We start from the raw sequence: 22,602 nt of genomic DNA, 5'->3' as shown, positions 1-22,602 counted from the left end.
TGCAATTTTAGGAACATCAACAGGATAAATAATTTAAAGTCACGTCACCGAATAACGAATTTTCAAAAATCGATTTTAATTACATCCCTGCACATTTATTTACAGAGTAAAAAACGTACTTCTGTCTGAGTTAATCGCGACAGTACACGTTACTTGTGCAAAATTAACATAATTAAAGCCATATTTTACCTTCACAAAGAAATAAGTACTCATTGAATCGAACATGCTTTCGTTACACATTTAAACCCGGTTTGTTTTAATTATTTACTATTGCTTTCTTATTTGATTAAATTGTTCGGAATACGGGTGTAACTATATTCCACCAAAATTAATCTTAAAGCACTTTCGGTTTGTAACTACTCGATTCGCTTAGCACCATTTACACATATATACGTGAATTTCGATATGCTACGCGGTTCAAAATAATTTAGAATGAGGCGTAAATAAAAAGCGTATTAAATTAAATTAGCATGATTATGCAAAATACGTTTTAGCTATATTCTCAGTCGGATCTTCCAGTTCCACACAAGATACTTGGTAATCACGAATGCTATAAATTTAAATTCACAATAACGTTTAATTTAACTAAGTCTTATTTACAGTTTTGTTCGAGTCATAGAAAAAAATGGTTATATATATATAAATATATATATTATATATTCATCTCAGAAACCGGCTCGTTTCAATTCGTTTAATTGATGCGCCAGTTTTTCTTCCTTAGTTCGCCTAGCTTGACCAAGCTTTCGGCATTCAATATACGTACTAAGAAAGCGTTCGACATCAATTTTCCGATTTAGAAAATCCTCTGCAATTTTTTCGCTCTTTTCGTGGCTCTCATCTGCTGCCTGTCTCAAACACTCTTTTATATGATCCGGCGTGAAGACCTCGGACAATTTATTGTATCGTTGTATGAGATGATCGTATCTAGCTTTTAACGCTGCAACCGTTTTTACGTTAGCTGTTACATCAGCTTGTAGTTGCTTCAATTCGGGTTCTTTGGCTGCATTAACTTCTATAAAAAAAAAGATACAAGCTTATTGACCAATTAAACTAAAATATCTTAATAGATAAGCGAGTCTGAGAAATTAATAGATGTGTTTTCTTGCGAATTTAGTATTTCAATAAGAAAGATATTTTTTTTTACCGGCAGTTTTTTCAACCCAATCCATAGCATCTTCGATCGCCGCGTTTATATCTTTAATTTGGGAATGTTTCTCCAGAAAGTCGTCTAGCTTGTCATCATCCTCGCCGAGCCTTTTCAATTCCTCGTTAGTTAAATTATTTAATTCGGGAAATATTATACTCTGCGGCACTTTCGCCTGTGATCGATTCGGCAATGGTTGCTGATAATTTGCGTTCGCGTAATGCGAGTTCAAGTAAGGCGCGTTGCGCTGATCCGAGGTGTATCGTGTATGCGTGGAATTTTGAAGAGCGCTGTTCCCTGAACTTGGAATATATGCCGAGTGATGCGACGTGCCGCCAAATGATTTCGAGGACGAGACGTAAGTGTGACCGGAATTTGTATAATTATAGTTATAAATGCACGTGTTCGCATCTGAGGACGATAGATGCGGGTATTGCGTGTTGTAATATGAATTGAACGACGTAGAAGGAATTTCGACAGGATACTGTTGAAGAGGATAAGACGGCGAGTTCCTTCCCTGTAGGTCTGTAATTTTAAGTATAAAGTATTTCATTACACTGACACTTAAAAAAAAAAAAAAAAAAAAACCAGTAGAATAATAACATACCTGGATGAGATTTAGTAGACCCTGGTGAAATATCTTCTAATAATTGCGGCGGATTTTTGCTAAATTCTCTGATAATAGCTTGAACAACTCGACCAAGATCACTGTGTACTGAAAACTGTAATAGCAATATGTTTATTATTTCAGACATACAAGCTACATTTTTTAAATAATTTAATAATAATATGGAAAAATTTATTTAATATATATTTCATAAAATGTTTTGCTTACATTTAGTAGTCCTGGTGCACTGGTAATTTCGCTATGCTCATTGCACCATGGATGGCTTATCGGTGGGGAAACTCTAAGCACAGGTTTTTCCAGTGGAAAATTTGGCGACAAGGAAACCATAATAGCCATTCGTTTATCGCCAGCTCGAAATTCCACTTGATAATCCACATTTTCTCTAAGTTCAATCACACTGTAAAAAAATATTTATTGCATTACACTTTCGCAGACACCTGTAATTAATTAGAGTTTCGGGAGCCAAATGGTGACCTTGAACCATCATTAAACTTTAACGTTATTAACTTTTATTTGTATTATCTCTATCATAAGACATTGATTTTTTAAAAGCGCACTACGTCTATGACTCAAAACAAAATGACGTAAACGTGATTTCCGCGTCAGTCTTTGGGAAGAAAAGAGAGAGAAAAAAAATTAGAGACAATTGCCACGGCTGGAGACTTGCTATCGCGTTTTTAAAGGAGCAGTGCCACAGAAACAATTCACGCATAATTCGATTGTTTTCAGAGTGTAGGCGGTTATTCGCAGACGACATCGAGTAAGGTCCAAATGGGGGTTAACCAAAGGTTACGCTGCGACACGGCGAAGCCCTTCCTGCGACGTCTCGGTGACGGGAGGATTTTGCTCTTACTTGTCGTTGAAGATTTTCAGAGTGTCGATTTGCCGTTTGCGTTTGACCGCGACATTCTCGATTTCCCCACGGAATATTCGCGATATCATTTAAATGCCTGGACTTTCGATAGATCTCTCATCCGTTTGATCGTCCCTGTCAGCGTGACCATCCAGTAGAACAGCTGTTTTAACCTCGTCGCACCTCGTACTGAAGGACAGAAGGGCTCGATGGAGAATACTGGAGAATACGAGCGATACGAGAACTCGGCTGAACTCGGCTCGCTTTGGCTGGGGTTACTAGTTGCGCTTGTCAAACAGCGCCACTGTCGCCTTCCTCGTATGAAAGACAGAAAAGAAAAGGAAATTAGAAAAAGCGCTAAAGAGAGATAGGAGCCCAGCGGTAAAGAGTAAGACAGAATTCTATTCATCTTATTAATTATTATTAACGCGTGTTTCATTCTACGTGAGAGAAAAATTAATATCAGAGCACAGATCGACGCAAAAAAAAAAAAGACTTAATTAAAATCTGTCGACAAAGGTTATGTGAGTAAAACGTTATCTCTGACTTTCATGTGGCGACGTATATTTCGAATTTTGTAATTTCGTTGATTTCTTTTTCGAAGTCAGGAGCAACGAGATAATTCTATTTTTACTAATTAGATGTTTTATTCCCGTTCCTAGGTAACACTGCGCACTGTGTGTAGGCTTTAATGTGCCGATCGCAGTGTAGGAAAGATGGCGGCGCTTATAAAGATTGTGCAAGCCGGCTCGTGTATAAATGGTATAACAAAGCTGTTCACGAATTTGTCTTTGAGTCAGAATGTTACCGCTTCTGTTAAATGCACATTTCTCCGCAGGTTCGTATAATATTTGCCTGGTAAGAACAAAGCCTCGAGTGGTATTTTAACATACTTTTCTCTTGTGTACAGCACACCGACTCTGCACTGTGCATTTATACATCTTACATCGGAACGTCGTGACTTGATGGAATTTTTCGACGATCCCAAGAATTGGGGAAAGAATGAAGTACGAGTGGGTCGTTCCTGGCATAAAGACGAGTTGAGATTGAAAAGCAATTCAGATCTTCATAAATTATGGTAAAAAATTTTCTATCTTAAAGTATGTGCTAGTTGATTTTTCTCATACATCTTGTGAATTAATCTGTTTAAATATAGGTTTGTGTTATTGAAAGAACGTAATATGCTTATGACTATGGAAGAGGCATGCAAGCAAGCACATGAGATCTTTCCAAATCCCGAACGTTTAGACAAAGTTGAAGACAGTATGGAGAACTTGGAGTCAATTGTTCGCGAAAGAAACAGGGCATATCACTTGCTTGAGACTGGAGAAACAGGAGAGCGTCCTGGACAGCTAGTCTATAGTATATTAGGTATAAGACTTATATAATTTATGAAACTTTTACATATATCTAAAAATTAGAAAGGTTTATTCTTAAGAAAAATGTATGATTAAATATTATCTTTATTTGTACTTTTTTTATAGGTTTAAAGTTTTATTACCGAAAGTGCCAGCATTCCATTCCAAAGTTTGTAAACACAAGGTGGCATAAAACACATTTGTTCGGCTTTAATGAAAAATCAACTCAAAAGTTTATAAACTTGTACAGGGAGAAACTTTGGAATAAGAAACGTAGAGAGAGAATGTTCGTATTAATTATCTTTTTGTTATTCACCTAACATACACATATATACAGTGTAATGTTTTTTAGATTTATTTTCATTGTTAAACGATTTTTTTTTCAGACGTAACAGAAAACATGTCCAAGTATTACTAAGAAGATTCCCAAATCTGGATCTTAACTATATGAAAGAAATGTTTCCGGACGTTGATGTAGAAGCGTTAAAAAAGTCTGATCAAGCAAGAGGTCATACTGTTCCTGTGTAATTTACAATCCCTGTTAATTTAATTAATAGCAAATCACTAATATTGCTACATTTATAAATGTAAGATATTTTATCGTTAATACAGTATATACGCTTATTGTGTATTTGTTTAAACACATAAGTAGATTATACTATAGATCATACATAGATATAAAAATAACTTCCTTAACAAAATTGTTATTTAACTGATTCCTACAGCTCGCATTCCTCACATTTTCCCAGTCCGGAATTCACGATGCACTAAAGAATCGGAAGGCGCTCCAAAACGCTACACCTTCTCCCCTGTCCTCCCGTTTCCTCGGCGCTTCACGGCACAGGTACGCGCTTAGCTGTGAAGATCAGCTGACACTACACTGGTCACGAATGCTAGCCGCCGTCGCCGTAACGAAAGGCGTATCTGTCCCTCATTGTACATCATTATTCAACTATCATTTGTAACAAAAGGTAAGATAATTCTTTACACAAGTTTTAGCGGTATTAATTAATATAAATATATACATATATATATTCTTGCAGTAACAATTTACATATCAGAAATGTAATACATAATCACTTCTTAAAGTTAAGATATCTATTCTCATCGAAACTGTCCTCAATTTCTTCGGTTATAACCACCTTAGTTTTTGGTTTACGCATTTCGAGTCTTTTTTTCTGCTCCGCCTCCGTAAGCTCCGCGAGATTTAGCGGTAGAATTATTATCTTTCGCGGCTCGTGGTAATCGATTTCTATACTACTGCCATTGGAAAAAACTAGCACTGTAGGATATGTTCGTTCGTATATTGCCCGGTGCTTCTTCGTGATCGCCGTCGTCCAGCAATTAAGATTTCTCCGTAAACCAGTCGTGGAGCTGCGTATTCGTGCAAGCGAAGTGATCATTCTGAGACAAGTAAAAATTATATACGTAATTAAGAAATTATTCTATTTATTTAGAATATTTAAAAAAATATAAAAAGATGTATATTTTTACTTAGAAAATACATTTACTATAGGTTACATCTATGTAAAGTGAATATAACACGACACGGTATTTGTAATCGAACGTTAAAAACTACTTTTAATGAACGCTAATATTTGCGCTCGCAAGGCAGCGAGGAAGTTTCGTAAAGAAATAATTAAAAGGATTTACCTGTCTAAACGATCGACGACGTAAACAACTTGAGGTAACTCGTAGTTCTGCGCAGTCGAACTAATGGGACGGCAGCCATGCGACGGTCGAGAAGTGCGAATGAACGGCGGTGGAGGCGCGCGCTGCTGGGCACAATCGAAGTGCGATTATCGAAATCCGCAAAGCGCGCGGCAATTAACACCGGTAGACCCGGAAGTCGTCCGCGTCTCTTTCGCGAGCTGTGCGTGTAACCGACACTATACGCGGGCGGTGCGTGTTCTTTGCGTGCAACACGTCCTGAGAGGATCGGTGGAGCGTGAGGATGATCGTGCGTCTCGAGGTGCAGCGCGAGAAATGAAAACTACGCGGGAGCGGCGGGAGATGGTAAGAAAAAGATATCTCAATTGCCGCGATCAAAGTTAAGGCTAGGGGGAAGGAAAGGGGCGAGCAAACGGCCGTTTGCGGCTTCGTCTCGCGCAAAAGATAGCGATCGGGAATAAAGGGCGCGATTCACGTTACTTTAAGGTATTCTGACTGATGAGAGATGAAAGTATTGCGATGCGATAAGCGACGTGATTTTCATGCGCTACACGCGCCCTCGGGGTCTTCCTCGCAACGGCCGGGCAGTTCAACATAGTCCGCGCGATTCCTGCAAGGAAACGAATAACGACATTTTTCTTTTTTTAAGCAGATCGAGGCGGCGGTCAACGGAGCGCCCCGTCGACGCCGAGTTTGCCGGATCGAGGCCGGATATCGTCGTCGAAGAGTACGTTAGAAGCTGGTTAGTGGTGTTAGTCGAGTTAGCGAGCTGGATTAACCCGGGATTCAAAAATGAGCAACACATTCGAGGGTAGAAGACTTCTCCGGTGAGTACATTGGCAGCCATTAATATTTTTTTTGTCTCTTTTACTTTATCGTTATACCCCGCTCCGAAAACGTTCATCATTCGGCACGATTATACTCGCACGGTTTTAAATGGAGCGACGTTATTTGAGAACGAAATTAAACAGCGAGTTTTAATCCTTAGAAATCTCCGAGGATTAATTCCGCGACGCGAACCTCTGACGAGAAACTTCACCATTGATTTTGCTTATTTTATGCTTAATTTATATTCGGGAGGGTAGCCAAGCGTTAAATAGAAATACCAAGACTTTGTGCTTACCAATAAACCCATCAGATATTTTTATGTTCCTCAAGACGAGAAAGAAATAGAAACAGTAATTTGCACTATCTCCCTCACTTAAATAACTTGAGTCACAAATATTAAAAAATAACGTTTAAAGAAAATACGATCGTAGTTACGACATCCAGTTACATACGTTTTTACTTAAAATAAAATAAAATTAATTTGAAAATGTAGAAAGATTTTTCCTATGCTGTGTGCAAATATGCATGCAATATGTACGTATATATAAAATCTTTATTGCACATATAAATTTTCATAAAAACATTTTCTACGAAAGATTTTAGAAACAAAATATTCAAAAGAATATATAACGTGATGTGAGTATTTCTTAATACCATGCTTGCGTATATCTATCGTGGACATACACTCAATACTTCTTATTTGACTTTTTACATTCTACATACATGATAATAATAAATAAATACTTGTGCAGGAATTTATACGAATATAAAATCGTCTAGATAAAATATAGAATCGGGAAAGGAATTGTAAAAGAGGGAAGTTAAGTCCTCGTTGAAGAGTTGCTATATTCTGCCCTTCAGGTCAATCACCTCATCGCTATGTCTGTAAAATCAAAGTCTTGCTCTACGTAATATCTACAATTGCTGAGCTCACACTAAGTAGATAAGATGCAGTGTCACAGATGCAAAAAACACATACGCACAAATGTTCTTTCAAAAATTCAATCGCATTATTCCATTTTCGTAAACACAAAATATGTAGCACACTTTTTAATTGCATGTGCAATATAATTAGACAAAACCAAATTAACATGATGGTTACCGAAGTTAGTTGTTACAATAATAATTAACAAAACCATGCATTAATAATTCTCGTTTTTAATACATAAAAAAAAAGATTAGTGAAGTTTCTACATACATGAAACATTATTTATTTTCACATAAAAACTTTGTCCGCAAGATGTAACTTTTATTTTAATACTACAGGCTAATAGTTCCTAAAAATTATTTTACATGCAACAAAAAAATATATATAAAGCAAGCAATATTAAACATGCAGATTTACGTACCTGTACAAGATATAGTGCTGTATTATGAAAAATATATCAAATGCCACAGAAAAGAATCCAAGACCGAATTTAGTTGGATCTCCGAAAATACTCTCCCAATCGTCTAAAATTAAAATTTACAACGTTAACGTTTCGAATTAATTTATGCTTGTTCTGAATACGTGAAAGTAAATCTGACGAATACTATACTATATATATACACGTATGTTTACCATAGTTATAAGCGTTGAGTATCATTTGAAGCATTGATAGAGTACCACCGGTGAAATCTAATAGTATATTTTCTATACTCCAGCCGACAGTTGATTTTCTTCTATAATTGTAAAACGCCTGCGGTATATATTTAATGAGCGTTATACTGAGCTTAACGTAGCTGCAGTAGTACAGGAAATCCAGCCACTGGATTGTCTTGACGCACGATAAAATCAAAGATATTAGTATAAAAAGCGCGAATACCGCGTGAATAATACGTGCGGTTGTAGATACCCTTTGGTTGCCAATCTAAAGTAAAAATTAAAAAAAAGTTAATACAATCAAACACAATTTTAATAGACAGTTAGGTTGAAAGAGCATTTCAGATTTAGTCATACCTCATAAATAAAGCATTGCGTGATAGTCACTGTAGTAGCAAATAATGCGTGCAGCGCAAAAAATATATCATTAATTTGTACAGGATTCAAGCCTTTTGGATATCGTTCGAAATATTCATTCTGAAAATATTTTAATAAATTTATTCACTGTTTCATACACGTACGCACGCGATACACACGCGCATTGCATTTGTGCATTTTAAATTATTCTGAAAGAATTATTATTTATAAAATATCTTACCTCGATCTCAGGTATCCAGTATAGGCCACAATTAAATAATGAATACATAAGAAAACCAACAATGTTTAGTGACAAATAATCGAAATTAAGACCCACGACACTTTTACGTTTATAATTAATGTATATTTGCGGGTAGAAGCTCACACTCCATGCTAAAAAGTACAGCCATCCAACCACAGCACTGATGTGATACAATGCATCTGATTTTTCTATTGTCACTCTAACAAATGCTTGAGAAAAACTAAAAAAAAAAAAAAAAAAAATAATAAAAACATACAGGGTAATTACTTTATATGCTTTATATATTAAAATTTAAATTAAAATTTTGCTCACTTTAAATTGATAGTATTTAATTGGTCTCGCGTTATAATAATAACTTTATACATAGACATATTTCAACGGATTTTATAATTATTTTAAACACGACACTGCAAATAAATTAAGAAGTCATCTGTTCAAGATCACAGCACAGACTAACGAAACTTTACGTTTTAACTTGGTTAAAGAGTTTAGGTCAGGAGGCTATCTGGGCAGTCTTAGCAAATCCTATTGCAATGGTAATATAATGCTGATCAGAATCTTTTTATAGTTATAGTCTTCTGCCTTCTATTGTTTACCGTTGCGCAATATTCGATTACGAATATTTATATAAATTAATTTACAAAAATAAAAATAATAAATCTCGCGAAATCTCTATATAATCGTTCTATTATAGTATATACACTTACTCTGTGAAATCATTAGGAGTTACATTAGCGCTAATAATTGAATGACCTGCATTCAGGCCTTTAATATAAATAGTCCATTCGCTTTGTGTATCATTTTCAGCAATAGAAAAGTTAGATGGGTTTATTGATAGCAAGTCTTGATGCTGTACAACAATTATAACTGTTGCACTACTACCTTTGGGTAACGGTTTTCTGCAAAAGAAAAAAAATATATATTACAAATAACATTTTTTTTTAATTATTTGACATAAAAGTAATTATAATTTGGAGACATACTGAGCCTATCGCCCATGAAATATTTTAATTGAATGATAAAAGTGTAAAGTCCAGAGGTTACATTTTCTATCATAAAATGATTACTGTGTTATCAGTATTTCTAAAACATGATAAAAGGGGTTAAAACAAATTCTGATCATGCTAGGATTAAGTGACACAGGAAATGTGGGTAAAGGTGACGAGACAAAGATGTACTAGTTTCAATCTGTTTTTTATAATTTGTAAATAGAGCAAAAGTCAATGTAAAGACATTTGATTCGTATCTTAGACAATAGTAGGAATTGTATAGTACAGTACATACATGCATATATACTTAAAAGCAATACAGTACTTTAATGTAATAGCCAATAAAATCGATAAGGGTTTGATGGTACCTAGGGTCTGTTTTAAAATAATGACACAAGCTAGTAATGCAAAAAAAAAAAATTTACTTACATCAATGAAAAGTTGAATGAGCTTTTTTGATTGACAAGTACTGTCAAATCTTTGGTTGATGATTTAAGATCTCCCTGAACGCATATTGAAACTGCAAATGTGAAAAAACGACGTATAATATCTATTCATACAAAAACAGGACTAGAAACACTTGTGCATTTTTTTCTATGTTTTTTTGACGTCTTACCTGATAGTATACCTGCTAGTAGGAAGAGCCAGTAATGTACTACACGTGTTAAAGCCATGTTGCACAATGACTGAAAGAAGATAACATGCGATTTTTAAACTAACGTTATCGGCTTTTAATTAAATAGTAAGTAGTCATCGTTTCAGGAACAATATTATCATGCGCCTCCACGAAGCGCATGAGAGGTGCGTTGGGTTTAACCTCAAAATATTCGGAGATATAACTCGCGTGTCACGATAATATTCGGTACGCTCTTGCATCTCGTTAGATATTTTGTCGACGATCTCGATGATCGGCGGACAGTCCCGCGGTTTCGTTTTCGCGGATATCTCGAATTTTCGCGACTGTCAAAGGGTCGAACAGCGACGGTGACATCGAATGCCGTTCACTGTCGTCGTCGTCGTTGTCGTTTCTTCGTTGTAGGAGTTGCTAAGACGACGCTGATGAACACAAATATATATAATATTTTTCGCACGAGTGCAAGTACGTCGCGTAGTTGAAAGCGCGATAAGGAACGAGATGCAAGGGTGTAACGTCAACAATGTCAACATATGACCATCGATGACCACGTGGCGCGCCACACTCTCATGACATTTCGCGCCAATAGGTCGAAAGACTCGAGAAACGCACAAAGATGACTTATCCGTACTGTCATCCGAGTTTCGCGAACTTACACGCGCATAAAAGAAAAGAAAAGAAAAGAAATTCCCAATTTGTGAATAAAAAAATATATTCGGAATAATTATTTTTAGAAAAAATTCTAAGGGCTTAAGTATATCAGATATAATAGGTTCATACACTTTCGTTATTCTTAATTAATTCTCTAAACTTCTAACGTGTGCGTCTGATCCTTTCGTGCCTATTTCAACGATTAAATAATTTTTTAAGTGCTCAGTGAACGAACTGTAACGCGATAACAGATTGAAACAAATTTGTTTAGATATTGCAACAGATTTGATATCATTTGTCTCTGTTCGAAATCGTTTTTGCTGGCAGAGCTTGTCAATATAATCCGATAGCAAATTGCCGGTGGTAATTGAACAAAATTTGTCATTTTAAAAACATTTAAATGGAATGCATTATTTTAAATGGTTACGAAACACTAGATTCTCAGTTTTTACAGTCGATCAGTCACTGCAGTATTTTGTTACACTCTAGTTACCGAATGCGACATTAGTTTTGTATAATATATTTAAAAACGTTATTTTATTTTTTTATTTTTTTTTAGAATATAATCACTAAGTGGTAATAATCAGAAATCGCGATAACGCGATAAAAATTTAATTAACGAAGATATCTTATCTCGCCTCGAGTAAATACGAATAAATTTTATTTTATTAATTTTGTTATCGTGTTATAAATTTTGCTGGTTCTTTAACGTCGTGTAATTAATTTAAAATTTTAAATAATTATATATTTTTTTAATCGTCGCAAAGCGCGCGAAACTTTTATAACGCATCGAAAACAACGGAGAAGTTTTATTCGAAGAGAAATTTTCACACAGCGCCGACAATATAAAGTCCATATTTACTCATTATTATCTTAAAAGCAAGAGAAGCATTTCCATGCAAGGCTCCTCGACAGGAAATTTCCGGCCATCAAAAATTTCTTTTTATTTTCCCTTTCTCTATTTTCTTCCGTTTATTCGCATGTATATATGCATTCATCGAAAGTTATTTGTTGTGTTATCCTAATGCAATGTACGCTAAAGTACAACAGTGAAACTTTTAAAAGCGTCTAAAGAAAACTTTTTGTAAGGGTCGCGCAATCGGACTGCTTCGGACGTGCAAAAATTAAATTTTCAATTTTATATAATGCATTTTAACGTCATATAGATTAATAAAAAAGAAAAAAATGGAAAAGAAAATTTAATTAATTACAATTGGTATTAATTAATGTTAATGCAATTAATTAAACGTTCAAGAGTTATTTCAGATATATTTAATCATTTACATGGACCCTTTTTTTACTGTAGATGAGAGAATAAAATTTCGGTTGAATTTCATGTACTGCGGCTATCATCAATTTGGGCAATTTTGTTCGTTATTTCAGTCTCGTCGCACACTCGATTTGCTCGTTTCCTTTTCTCTGTTTTCGCGCTTAGTGCGCTTAGTCGACGATAAACTTAATACGTTTTAGTGGGTCAAGTCTCGGAGAAGTTCCACTGAGAGATTATGGAAAGGCCGGTATATATTCCAAAAGAGAGAGGGAGAGAAAAAAAGCATAATAAAGAGTAATGATAACGACTCCGCGAAAAACAGAGAAAGACAAGAGAAAGAAATATATATCTTTAAAAATATTTCTACGAACTTGACAAATGTTTTTTTTTTTTTTTTTAATCATGTAATATCATAAAAAAGAATTTTTTTTTTAATAATAGTAACATTGTCATATTTCTACTCTATTACGTATAGCGAGAGCATATTTGTTTTCGTGAATTTTTTGTTACATGCGTGTATGTACTGATTCGCGATGAGAAATGTATTTCCTGCTTTGGACCGCGATTGAAACAGTTTGCAAAATACTGAGTTCTAAAACACGGTGGCTCGCGTATGTGGAGAAAAGTGAGAAAGAGCAAAAGAGAAAGAGAGAGAGAGAGAGAGAAAGAAAGAAAGAAGAGTTAAATTTTTATTTTTGATACCTAGTACTGCGAATTCATTCGAGCCGAGATACGTGCATATATAATGTGCAAAAAGGAAATAAAAAGAAAAACGTATGTAACTTTACGTCGTAAAGGATCCTAATTAGAGCTGGATTAAAGGGACGGTATTTCATAAAAATAAGGCAAAAATGCGCAGGGAATAAAAATGACCGCTCATTCATTTCGTATTTAGGTAAATTCGTTTAATGGCGATTATTATACCGCGAATTTAATTAAGCGCGAGAATAACAGGCGATTTTTAGCCCCCGCAATACTGGGAGATATTAAAAAAAGAAAAATTTTGTTTTTTTTTTTTTTTTTGCCGTAATTAATGTTACTTTCGTATGCACAGTCGCGCATTATTCCTTAATTTGTATTACGATACCGCGAACGATTTGCACGAATTAAAATCTAGGCGACCGAATACAATAACAATTACCATACATTAACGATTAAACATCGAACGAAGCTGCTGGATCCGCTCAACGTCCGTTTTATGCTAATTTCTTATCGCGGTCAATTACTTAATCGCGCGCATTCCAATGTGGGTTAACATCGCCACTGATTAGTAAGTGTAATTTAACGCGATGATTCATTAATATTTCGGAGACGCAACATTGTACGGATAAGATATTTTAGGGGACCCATTCCCTCTATTTTTCCCCTCTCGTCGTATTCCCCGCGATACATTAAGGCGAAATGTCGACATTACAGCCACGCGTCGCTCAATATATCATTGCACGGGATGCGCGTAGTCGCGTGCGCTTTTCGGGCATGGCCCGGCGCGGCTCTTCTGAAATCTCTCGTCGGATTTATCGGGCCGCATGCCGCGACTCGACGGTCGGCATTATTATTCCATCGGTGGAATTATTGCCGCAATTAACTGCCCGGCTAAATGGTTTTAAATACTCCGCGCCGCGCGTTGTCGCCGGCTACTCAGCCGGCTTTTGTCGCTCGTTCGGGGCCCTCTCGACCGATCGATGGAGCGCAAAATATGCGGCCGCCGACCACTCCGCCGTCGTCCGCCGTTGACCGCCGTCGAGAAATTTTTTATGGCTCTATTCCCGATTTTATCAAGGTTTTCTCTTTTTTCTTTTTTTTTTTTTTTTATGAAGTCAACGCTGCACGCGCGCGGCCGACTTGCACGTAAGCTTAACACGCTCTTGGAGAGCCTACTTTTTAAGGTGGGACGTGAACCACCGTAAAGTGGACGTGTAATGTTTTTTTAGAAAAGATCGGAGACGATGTTTATCTAGTGATCACGTCGGTAAATATTATCGCTCGTCATCATCTGTAATCTTATTGTTAGATATTTTAGACATTGAAACTCACGGATTCATATGCGTACATGTATATATGTATACATATATATATATATATATATATATATATATGTATATGAAGGGACGGAGGATTCACGAAAACAGCTCGTAATAGCTACGTCGAAATTTGAGCACTCGCTTTTATCGTATGAATATTGATGGGCATTGTTCATCGAACCGTGAATTTCATGGCTAGCGACGAAGCACGTTGGACTATTCGCGCGAGATTATTTTCACAATGATTTGATAGTTTATTTTTGAAAAATATCATCAATACATATCGTGGCATTTTCAATGCTGCTAAAAGGTACTACTTTTTATTTATTTATTTGTCGCGCTCGACGATAAAATTTAATTACGACGATAAAACGAAATATATATTACCAATTATTAAATTTGAATGTCTAAGATAATTAAGATTACATCTTTCTAACTTTGTGCTGAAGAAATTAAATCTCCCGTGCTTAGAATCTTTTTCTTTCTTTTATTTATAGTTTATTTTACTTTCTCATATGATTTATTCCATGGTCTCCTTACGCTTTTCTTGTATGCTTTAGTCAGTTATCGACGTAAATTTACGAGTTTCTTGTCCGTTCTACCCTTTATTGTGTATCCGGTTTCCAATATTAATATCACCGTCCAACGCGTTTGATCGTATCACAATATCGGATTTCGTGAGATGTTTGAGAAAATAATGCTTAAGTGTAAATATAACAATATGTTACTAAAATATAAAGATGAATAAAAAATTGACAAATGTCATACGCGTTTGTATAAAAATATGGTATGTTCAATTCAGATATACGATATATTTTCAAAAATAAGACTATCAAAATTTGATATCCAACGATTTTATGAGCCTTAATGCAATATAGAGTAAATTTTTTTATTTATCAAATATTTTGCGCATTAATAAATAAAAAGAAAGAATTACAAAAATATATAATGTGGATTATTAATTTTGTTATTGTAAAGGTAGCTTATATACTAGATATATGTTATATCGCCGCTAGCTTATGGCATTCTCTTGGCTTGTTTTTCCGAAAAACTGGATAATACAAATCCTCATGCAATGCTTTTATGCCGTTTCTCCTTTTGTTTATTTTACTTAGTTTATTTTATTTAGCAGTACCAGTTATTTTGTTTCAATTTCATAAAATATATTCATTGTTGTGCCCCGCGGTTTTCTGTTTCTAATTCGGTTCCTATCACGAATTTATGATCTCGTAAAATAACGATACTTTAACATTACGTTGATGACTCTTTCGAAGACGATCTTTCTTACACGCCGGAATTTTATTTTCCATCGAGCAAATACTAATAAAAATATCAATAGAATATTACGATTTAATTTCTGCAGTTTGACCCATTTCGAATTTCATTATGAAATTTCTCATCATTAATTAATGAAATTACTTGATGACGAGATTGATTGAGTGACGGCATATTTAAACGATTCAATTGAGAAAAGCTCAAGTGAGTCTATCGTCGGCCGTCGCTGAAGTGACAGTAACGAGATAGCATCGTCTCTGACAGTCAATTAATCGATGGAGAAATTGATTAGACAAGATATTCGAGCAATCAAAAATACATGATCGTCTATTCTAGTAATAATTCCAATGAACGAAAGTATGATCAACATTCCATATCTAGTCCTAGTGCATGTATAGTGCTAGGGTATATAATACTTGATGCACAAGTAGTTGATGTACGATAATGTAGATACGAAGGAAATGTACTGTAGATACCTATATGTGAAAAATAGGAAAACCGGTACTCTCATGATATTCCGCATGATTACAAAATGCGCTGGGTGATTAAGCCTCTTTTTTTTTTTTATCTTCTCGTCGGTTATCGCAAATATCTGAAGAATTTTATGGCTATTTGTAGCTTACGAACAGCTGGCGTTTTTGCTTATTGAAACAACTAATCCCAAAGAGCACGTCGGCGGAATTTAAAGTTGCGGTCTTGTACCTACGAATGATGTTTGCAAAATACGCGAGTCATGCTTCGTCAGGTGCGATTACCTCTTTAGGCCGGCACCGTTACAAAGTGTAAAGTAGAAGTTCTTGACGTACGAATCGCGACAGGAAATATCAAAAACGCACGTAGATAACGCGTAAGTAGGTAATCGAATTAATTGCGGCGCGCGCGTTGAAATAAATATATATCTGTTCTTGCGTGATGCCGCGTTGTAAAATTCAACGTAATGTAAAATATTATATATATATCTATATATTTTTTTTTTTTTTTTTCTTGCACGTGCGTGAACACATATGAGATATAGACGATACGCAATTTCCGCTCGCGGCTCGTAACGTGTCATCGCGTAAATAAATAAAAATAGTGTCGTTGTATGTTGGTGGCACGAAATCCGGTCGAATTTACAAACCAGTGGAACAGGAGTGAATATTTAATTACGCCATTTGTTTATCTCATTCCGCCGAATCGCTAATTCGCGTAGTCGAATGTCCGATATCCTCGAACAATAAGCGGCCGTGTATTAAGCTCTATTTACATTTCTCATTATAACGGTCAAATTATCGTTGCTCTGACGCTTATAGCTTCATGACGTTTCGTTGTACTTTTATTCAATGTTTATTTATCATAATAATGGAAAATGGAATAAAATCCGCGCTGAATGAACACTAGCGATGCGAATAACTCAGGAAGATATTAGCTCTATTTGAAAATAACATCCAGTTAATTCTCCAGAATATAATTAGATTCGCAATATTGCAGTTTAATTCGTCAAATCGTTCTTCTTAATCACTTTGTTCAAGTAATTCGTAGTTGATTAATTTCGCAGATAAAGCGAGCTGCATTTCTCTCTTATATGATATCTCCAGATAAGATACATGATTTTTTAAATGATTGTTACTTGCTATATATATCTCGTCGCGTTTCAAGATTAATATTATAAGATTTATGTTTTATAAATAATGAGATAAACATTACGTACAACAGATAGTTTAAGATGTACAAATATTGTGTCCAACACTTAAACATATTTAAATATTTAATATAATCATTAAAAAAAAAGAAATTAAAATTTTATGGAGATTTGCATATCTCGTCTTTTCACTTCGATGAAAGAATTATACGCTGTACTTCAAACTCGATGCGAGAAAAATTCTTGCTTCGCGCAATGCCAGCAGCTCGCGCAATAACGTGTCGCCACGCTACGCTAATCAGAAACGTTCGTTAATAATATTTTTATCGTCGCTGTCGTAGTTGCAATTTGTACGTTTACCTTCGCCGCTCGAGAGAATTCAAGTCGCCTTTCGATTCGGCTGTAGCTCAGGCAGATCGATCTTCTCTCATTGCTTAATAATAGAATACGAATGCGGATACCCCGTAACGGAACCGCATTCGGTACGAATCGCATATTGGATCCGCTGCGAAATTTCCATTTGTTGCGGATAGCACAGTTTTGTTTACGATGCGCTGTAGGCGATTTTGCGGAATTTTTTTTTTTTTTAACAAAAACAACTTGCGTCGTTAACACGTTGCATTCGTGCGATGGTCCGCGCGCGTGCTTTTTGTTGCTATTCTATGGCGCCGATAAAGGGCCGTTCCATCTGGTATGAAGAAGTTAAAAAGCTCGCGTAAGCCCGTATGCCCGCGCGAGCGCTTTCATGAATAATTCATAATTTATTGAGTTTTAATATCAATATCGACGCGATCGCGGATTAATCGACTTGCACGATTGGCACGAATGGCCAATATTTATGCACCTTTCTTGGTGACATTTACGTGTCGTCATAATGCTGACAATTGGCCTTTTTCATCGATGCGAAATTATTTATTTTCCAATGTCGTCTGACGCGTACGTCCAGCAGTATTTTTTTTTTTTTTTTTTTTTTTTTTGGCAAAATAGTATAAATGGCTTCATTGAAATTTTATCATTTTATTCCATTTTCAAAAAGGCCATATACAACAACGATATTGCACTAGTGAAACGTAATACGTGACGTAACGTAAAATGGTAAAAAAACCTGCCAACATTAAACATTGGAACTGCAATTTGCAATGTTTTTACAATAAGATATGTTCTGCTGCGGAATATTAAAAATTTTATTTGAAAATTTTATCGATGGCGAAGCGATTGATATGGTTAAATAGTTTATTCAGGCATTCGTGAAGATTTTAATAATACTTAATTTTTTTTTTTTCTTTAACGTATCGAACGAAGAATGTCGCTGAGTAATGCACCGTTTCGATATTCGGTCGAGATATAACGATAACAAACTTTATTTGATTCAACGATGCGATTGTGAGACTTAAAAGAATGATCAAGCATTTCGGTTTAAACGTGTTTTATATAAAATTATGTGCATATTACGTATTATTTTTCCACTAAAAATTTATATATTGCACAAGATTTACACCGTAATATTTTATTAAAATATCGAATATTTAAAATATTATTTTACCGTAATAATCTGCAACCTATAATTTATATTTTTTACTCAAATTTCACTATATAATCAGATATAAAATATTTTTGTGAAATTTGGTCGAGAAATTATAAAATTATCTTTCAATTAAGTTAAAACGATTAAATTTTATAATCATTAAAAAATGTATCGCCCATATATGTTGATGCAGATATATATTTTATACCATTTTATTATTTAGAAGCCAATTGACAGTTAATTTATTACTCAACGTCGATCAATTCCATCGATAATTATTGTTTCAAATTTACGATAAGTATCGTGCGTAATAAAAATTGCTGGATGTACGAGATATTCTCGCGATTTACGAAAGTGAGCGACGCGCGTTCTATTGTGCGCGTATGTGTGCGTGAGCGAAACGTGTTTTGTGCCAATGACTTACGGCCTATTTGCAACCACATTCAATGCCCTCGTTTTTCCTGGTTTCGAATAACTACACGTTTGCCGATGGTCGATCGCGCGACACCGAGTGATGGGTTCCCTTTCCCCTTTTACCGCTGATCGATTTTGATTTCACGGCTAGTTTCGCGAAAATTAAATCATTGTGCAATCGACGAAAATAACGGATCGCTTTGTCGTAAATTCATGCGGTGCAAAATTCTCGCCAAGCATTCTCGTCTCCTAAGCAGCGGTGATTTAACAATGTTTCACGTACTTTCTTTTTTTTTTGAGTTCTTTTAACAAACGCGTGAAAGAGTCTTTCGTACGGTCGGCAATACGTATGTAAATAATGCCGTAAGAAACGAACCACTCGTCAAAGTGATCGAAGTAACCAGCCGTATTAGTTCGAGAAATGTGCATGCGCACGTACGGCCGTGCCGCATGCGAGTTTCAAAAACGAGACGCTAATATTTGCATTAGATGTAGATGGTTCTTTAGAGCGAGCCTAATGATTCATTATTTTTCCCGGCTTATTTCCGCCATTATCTCTGACGCGTCGTTTATTATCTGTGGCGTTATTTCAGTTGGTTTCACGAGCAATCACGATTATTATTACGATGCTTTCTGCCCGGGTTTTTTTTTTTTTTTTTTTTTTTTTTACCGTCCTTGATTCACCGATAAAAGTTTGCGCCGCAGCGCTCACTCACCTGTCAAATTTCGCTCAGCCGCGACAGTTAAAATCTACCATCGAGAGATGCAGAGACATCCAATCTCTGTACGTTACAACTGACTTCACGAGACCGTCTGTAAAGAGAAGCTTTTTATTAAAGGCCGCTGAAATAAACACGCTCATGATCGTAAATCGAGAGAAAAACCGCGTCGAGAATTTTCATTCATTGACAGAAAAATAATTCTTCGAGTAACTTTGAACGACAGTGACGCAATCTTGTTCATTTTTCAACGGCGTCAGCTATTGATTTTCAAAGTATTGTCAATTTTTCTTATTTAAATAGATAGATAATTTTTCAATTAATTTTATAAAAATTGATAAAAAATATTTTATACGTATATTAAATTCATTTACAATTTAACGTTACTTGAGATAAAGTCGTGAGGTCATACCACTGCGTCGTAATCGTTCGGTTCGATTGAATCTGAATTCAGAAGAGTACAAATAATCTGTAAAATTTCTCGGTTCTGTTGTATCTAAAACCACGTGGTTATCATCCCGACGAGCAAACACTTTTGACACCACAGACACGGTACCGTGCAGGGAATCCAGCTTGTTGATAAATGCGATCACCACTCGACGATTTCGACTTTAATTTCCAATCGAAGCTATGCCGATTGAATTTTCCCGTGATTTCCGATGCTCCAAGTCCTCGAGTTTGATCTTGAGTTCACGCAGTTCTTTTTTTAAAGTTCCGTTGCGGATAATTGTTGTAAAAGTTCGAAGCTAAAGAAAATGCAATTCTTTAGATCAAAATTAAAGAAAACCACGTTCGTGATACAATTACGATCGTATTTTACGTTATTAGGGTTATTTATCATTGTTTCTCTCTCTCTTCCCCTCCCTTTTTTTTTTCACTCGAGCATGAAGCTCGACAAATGGATTAAGTGGATTATGTACGTGTCGTAGATATCGATTATCGCCTAACTCATATTTCAATTTCAAATAATTTTCCAACGAAGTTGAACATTATCGCGAAATATTTTGCTACCGGTAACCTTGTTAATGTCGTTATCTATAATGTAATAACGATTGAGAGCAACGATAAAAAGTGAACGAGTCACATGATAACATTGTGGCTTTATTGTAGCTCACACAAATCGACACAGCTCCAGGCACTCGCAGTCTGTTATTGTCAACCGTCGCGATGATTTTCTCGCGTTTCGCGTGAAAAATCAGCCTCTCGCCGTTACAAACGACCGATCGTGCCGACAACAACTGACGCAACGATTCTTTAAAAGAAAAAGGGAGGGAAAAATAAAAAGAGAATAATTATCCGTCTTCTACGGAAGCGCGGCAAGGTTGTGACGATCACCACGTAAACTGACCAGCTCGGTCAAGCGTATGACGCGACTCGCAAAGGCCCGCGCGAGATTGCTCGTATATATAAATCCTGCAAGAGGGTTTCCCCACTCCCCTTCGCACTAAAATCTTTTCCCTCCATGCATGGTGTGCCCCTCCACCTCCACCTCCGTCCTGCTTCTGATCGTTCGCTTGTGCGAGTTTAATTTTACACATCTTTTGCAGTACAGCTGATCTAAATACTTTCATAACGTGCTAATAAGACTCGCCTCTTCTTTTAACGAGATGACAATTTGCGGTACGTTCCTCGACTGTTCATTCATACCGGGATATCCCAGCGTGAATTATTAAAAAAGTTTTCAGATTTAAGAATCGTACGATTAACGGGTATTTTAATGAGGCTGCTTACTAATTTTTTTTTTTTCGTGCAGTTTTGACTTTGAACGTTATAGATCCTTTGATGGAAAGTAATATATAATAATAAATTTGTTGTTAATTAAACCGTTCTTTTTTTAGATCATTAAGTCATTATTGTATGTAGATGAGATTTGTTGATTTTTATTATCTCTACATGATCTTTTACTTTAATCTATATTTATGTTAACGCTAGATAGCATTGATGTTAAACAGATTAAATTTGAGTATTTTGTTTCTTCCTTGTATCAAATTCTTATCACTCTAGTTGGCTGATAAAAAGGATACACTTTTAGTTTAATTTCAGTTTTTTTCCAATGTTATATATTTTATGCTTACATAATTTCTTTTCCTTTCTTGATATCCATAAGTTTGAATTAAAAACCCGTATTTTTACTTTCGTAATTAAAAAATCATAATTAGATCTATCGAGAGATTACGTTTTACAATAGAACACTCCAATGAATTTTAATGAAAAATGATTGGCGCCCCTTGTTCATTCGTAGCAGTAGCAGCTAATACAGATATCGAATCTTGGCGATTAATATGTACCGCTAACTATCCGCGTGCCTGCACATTATGTACGTAATGACAACGTGACAAAGCAACAAGTCAGCGAGATTAATCAATGTTTATTGAATTCAATTGAGATCGTTACACGTTCGTCAAGTCGCGGGCCAATGTAAGTCATTAAAAATTGATCGTCACGTTCGCCGATGCAGTAATGAAATGAAAAATACTTGCGTTTGGAGCGGAAATAATGCCGTGCAGTGTCACCGTAACCGTACGATTACGCCTATCAGCACGTCCGATGTTGGGCGATCTAAACGAGTGGTCACCTTGACAATGACTCGGAGCTAATTCTGTTCGAATCAGAGGGGACCAGACGTGTTTATCGTGCAATAAGTCACACGTGAGCGATACGTTGTACAATAGACGGCGAGATATTCGCGATACACGTGACGTCACGGAATGACGAGGCAAATGCGCGGAATGACGTACCTCGCAGGCACATTGCACGAGTTCTTCCCCCGCGCGCTTAGATCCTTCAGATCGCCCGGATT

General features: G+C 35.8%; 4 protein-coding genes across 15 annotated transcripts; 1 reads left to right on the top strand and 3 right to left on the bottom strand.

Annotated features, from left to right (window-relative positions):
* Positions 1-557: 557 nt before the first annotated feature.
* Vsp37a (Vacuolar protein sorting 37A) lies at positions 558-2,848 on the bottom strand. The gene is made up of 5 exons (XM_070659971.1): positions 2,626-2,848; positions 1,980-2,169; positions 1,752-1,866; positions 1,145-1,669; positions 558-1,012 (listed from the first exon to the last, which is right to left on the bottom strand). The coding sequence occupies exons 1-5, from the start codon at positions 2,712-2,714 to the stop codon at positions 666-668; spliced, it is 1,266 nt and encodes a 421-aa protein (XP_070516072.1). The 5' UTR covers positions 2,715-2,848; the 3' UTR covers positions 558-665.
* A 70-nt stretch (positions 2,849-2,918) lies between these two features.
* Mrpl47 (mitochondrial ribosomal protein L47) lies at positions 2,919-4,684 on the top strand. Of its 2 annotated transcripts, none has more exons than XM_070659991.1 (6): positions 2,919-3,013; positions 3,288-3,463; positions 3,536-3,703; positions 3,782-3,996; positions 4,110-4,269; positions 4,370-4,684. In XM_070659991.1, the coding sequence occupies exons 2-6, from the start codon at positions 3,342-3,344 to the stop codon at positions 4,509-4,511; spliced, it is 807 nt and encodes a 268-aa protein (XP_070516092.1). In that variant the 5' UTR covers positions 2,919-3,013; positions 3,288-3,341; the 3' UTR covers positions 4,512-4,684. The 2 variants fall into 2 exon arrangements, with proteins under 2 accessions (XP_070516092.1, XP_070516093.1); XM_070659992.1 differs by lacking the exon at positions 2,919-3,013 and adding an exon at positions 3,034-3,149.
* Positions 4,501-5,386, bottom strand: Mrpl55 (mitochondrial ribosomal protein L55). The gene has a single exon (XM_070660002.1). It carries the CDS (start codon positions 5,384-5,386, stop codon positions 5,060-5,062), a length of 327 nt encoding a protein of 108 aa, XP_070516103.1. The 3' UTR covers positions 4,501-5,059.
* Positions 5,211-22,389, bottom strand: Ctns (lysosomal cystine transporter cystinosin). Of its 11 annotated transcripts, none has more exons than XM_070659976.1 (12): positions 20,359-21,236; positions 20,177-20,246; positions 19,800-19,896; positions 10,289-10,358; positions 10,102-10,192; positions 9,391-9,582; positions 8,663-8,903; positions 8,422-8,541; positions 8,044-8,332; positions 7,832-7,934; positions 5,637-5,758; positions 5,211-5,387 (listed from the first exon to the last, which is right to left on the bottom strand). In XM_070659976.1, the coding sequence occupies exons 4-11, from the start codon at positions 10,344-10,346 to the stop codon at positions 5,641-5,643; spliced, it is 1,212 nt and encodes a 403-aa protein (XP_070516077.1). In that variant the 5' UTR covers positions 10,347-10,358; positions 19,800-19,896; positions 20,177-20,246; positions 20,359-21,236; the 3' UTR covers positions 5,211-5,387; positions 5,637-5,640. The 11 variants fall into 11 exon arrangements, with proteins under 11 accessions (XP_070516077.1, XP_070516079.1, XP_070516074.1 ...); XM_070659978.1 differs by having other exon boundaries at positions 20,190-20,246; XM_070659973.1 differs by having other exon boundaries at positions 20,215-20,548; positions 20,918-21,236.
* Positions 22,390-22,602: the final 213 nt, after the last annotated feature.

The sequence above is a fragment of the Cardiocondyla obscurior genome, linkage group LG07, assembly GCF_019399895.1.
Source record: "Cardiocondyla obscurior isolate alpha-2009 linkage group LG07, Cobs3.1, whole genome shotgun sequence".
In the NCBI taxonomy this organism is placed as follows: Eukaryota; Metazoa; Arthropoda; class Insecta; order Hymenoptera; family Formicidae; genus Cardiocondyla; species Cardiocondyla obscurior.
The sequence above is the reverse complement of the archived record's forward strand: the minus strand, read 5'-3'. Positions and strand labels throughout refer to the sequence as shown.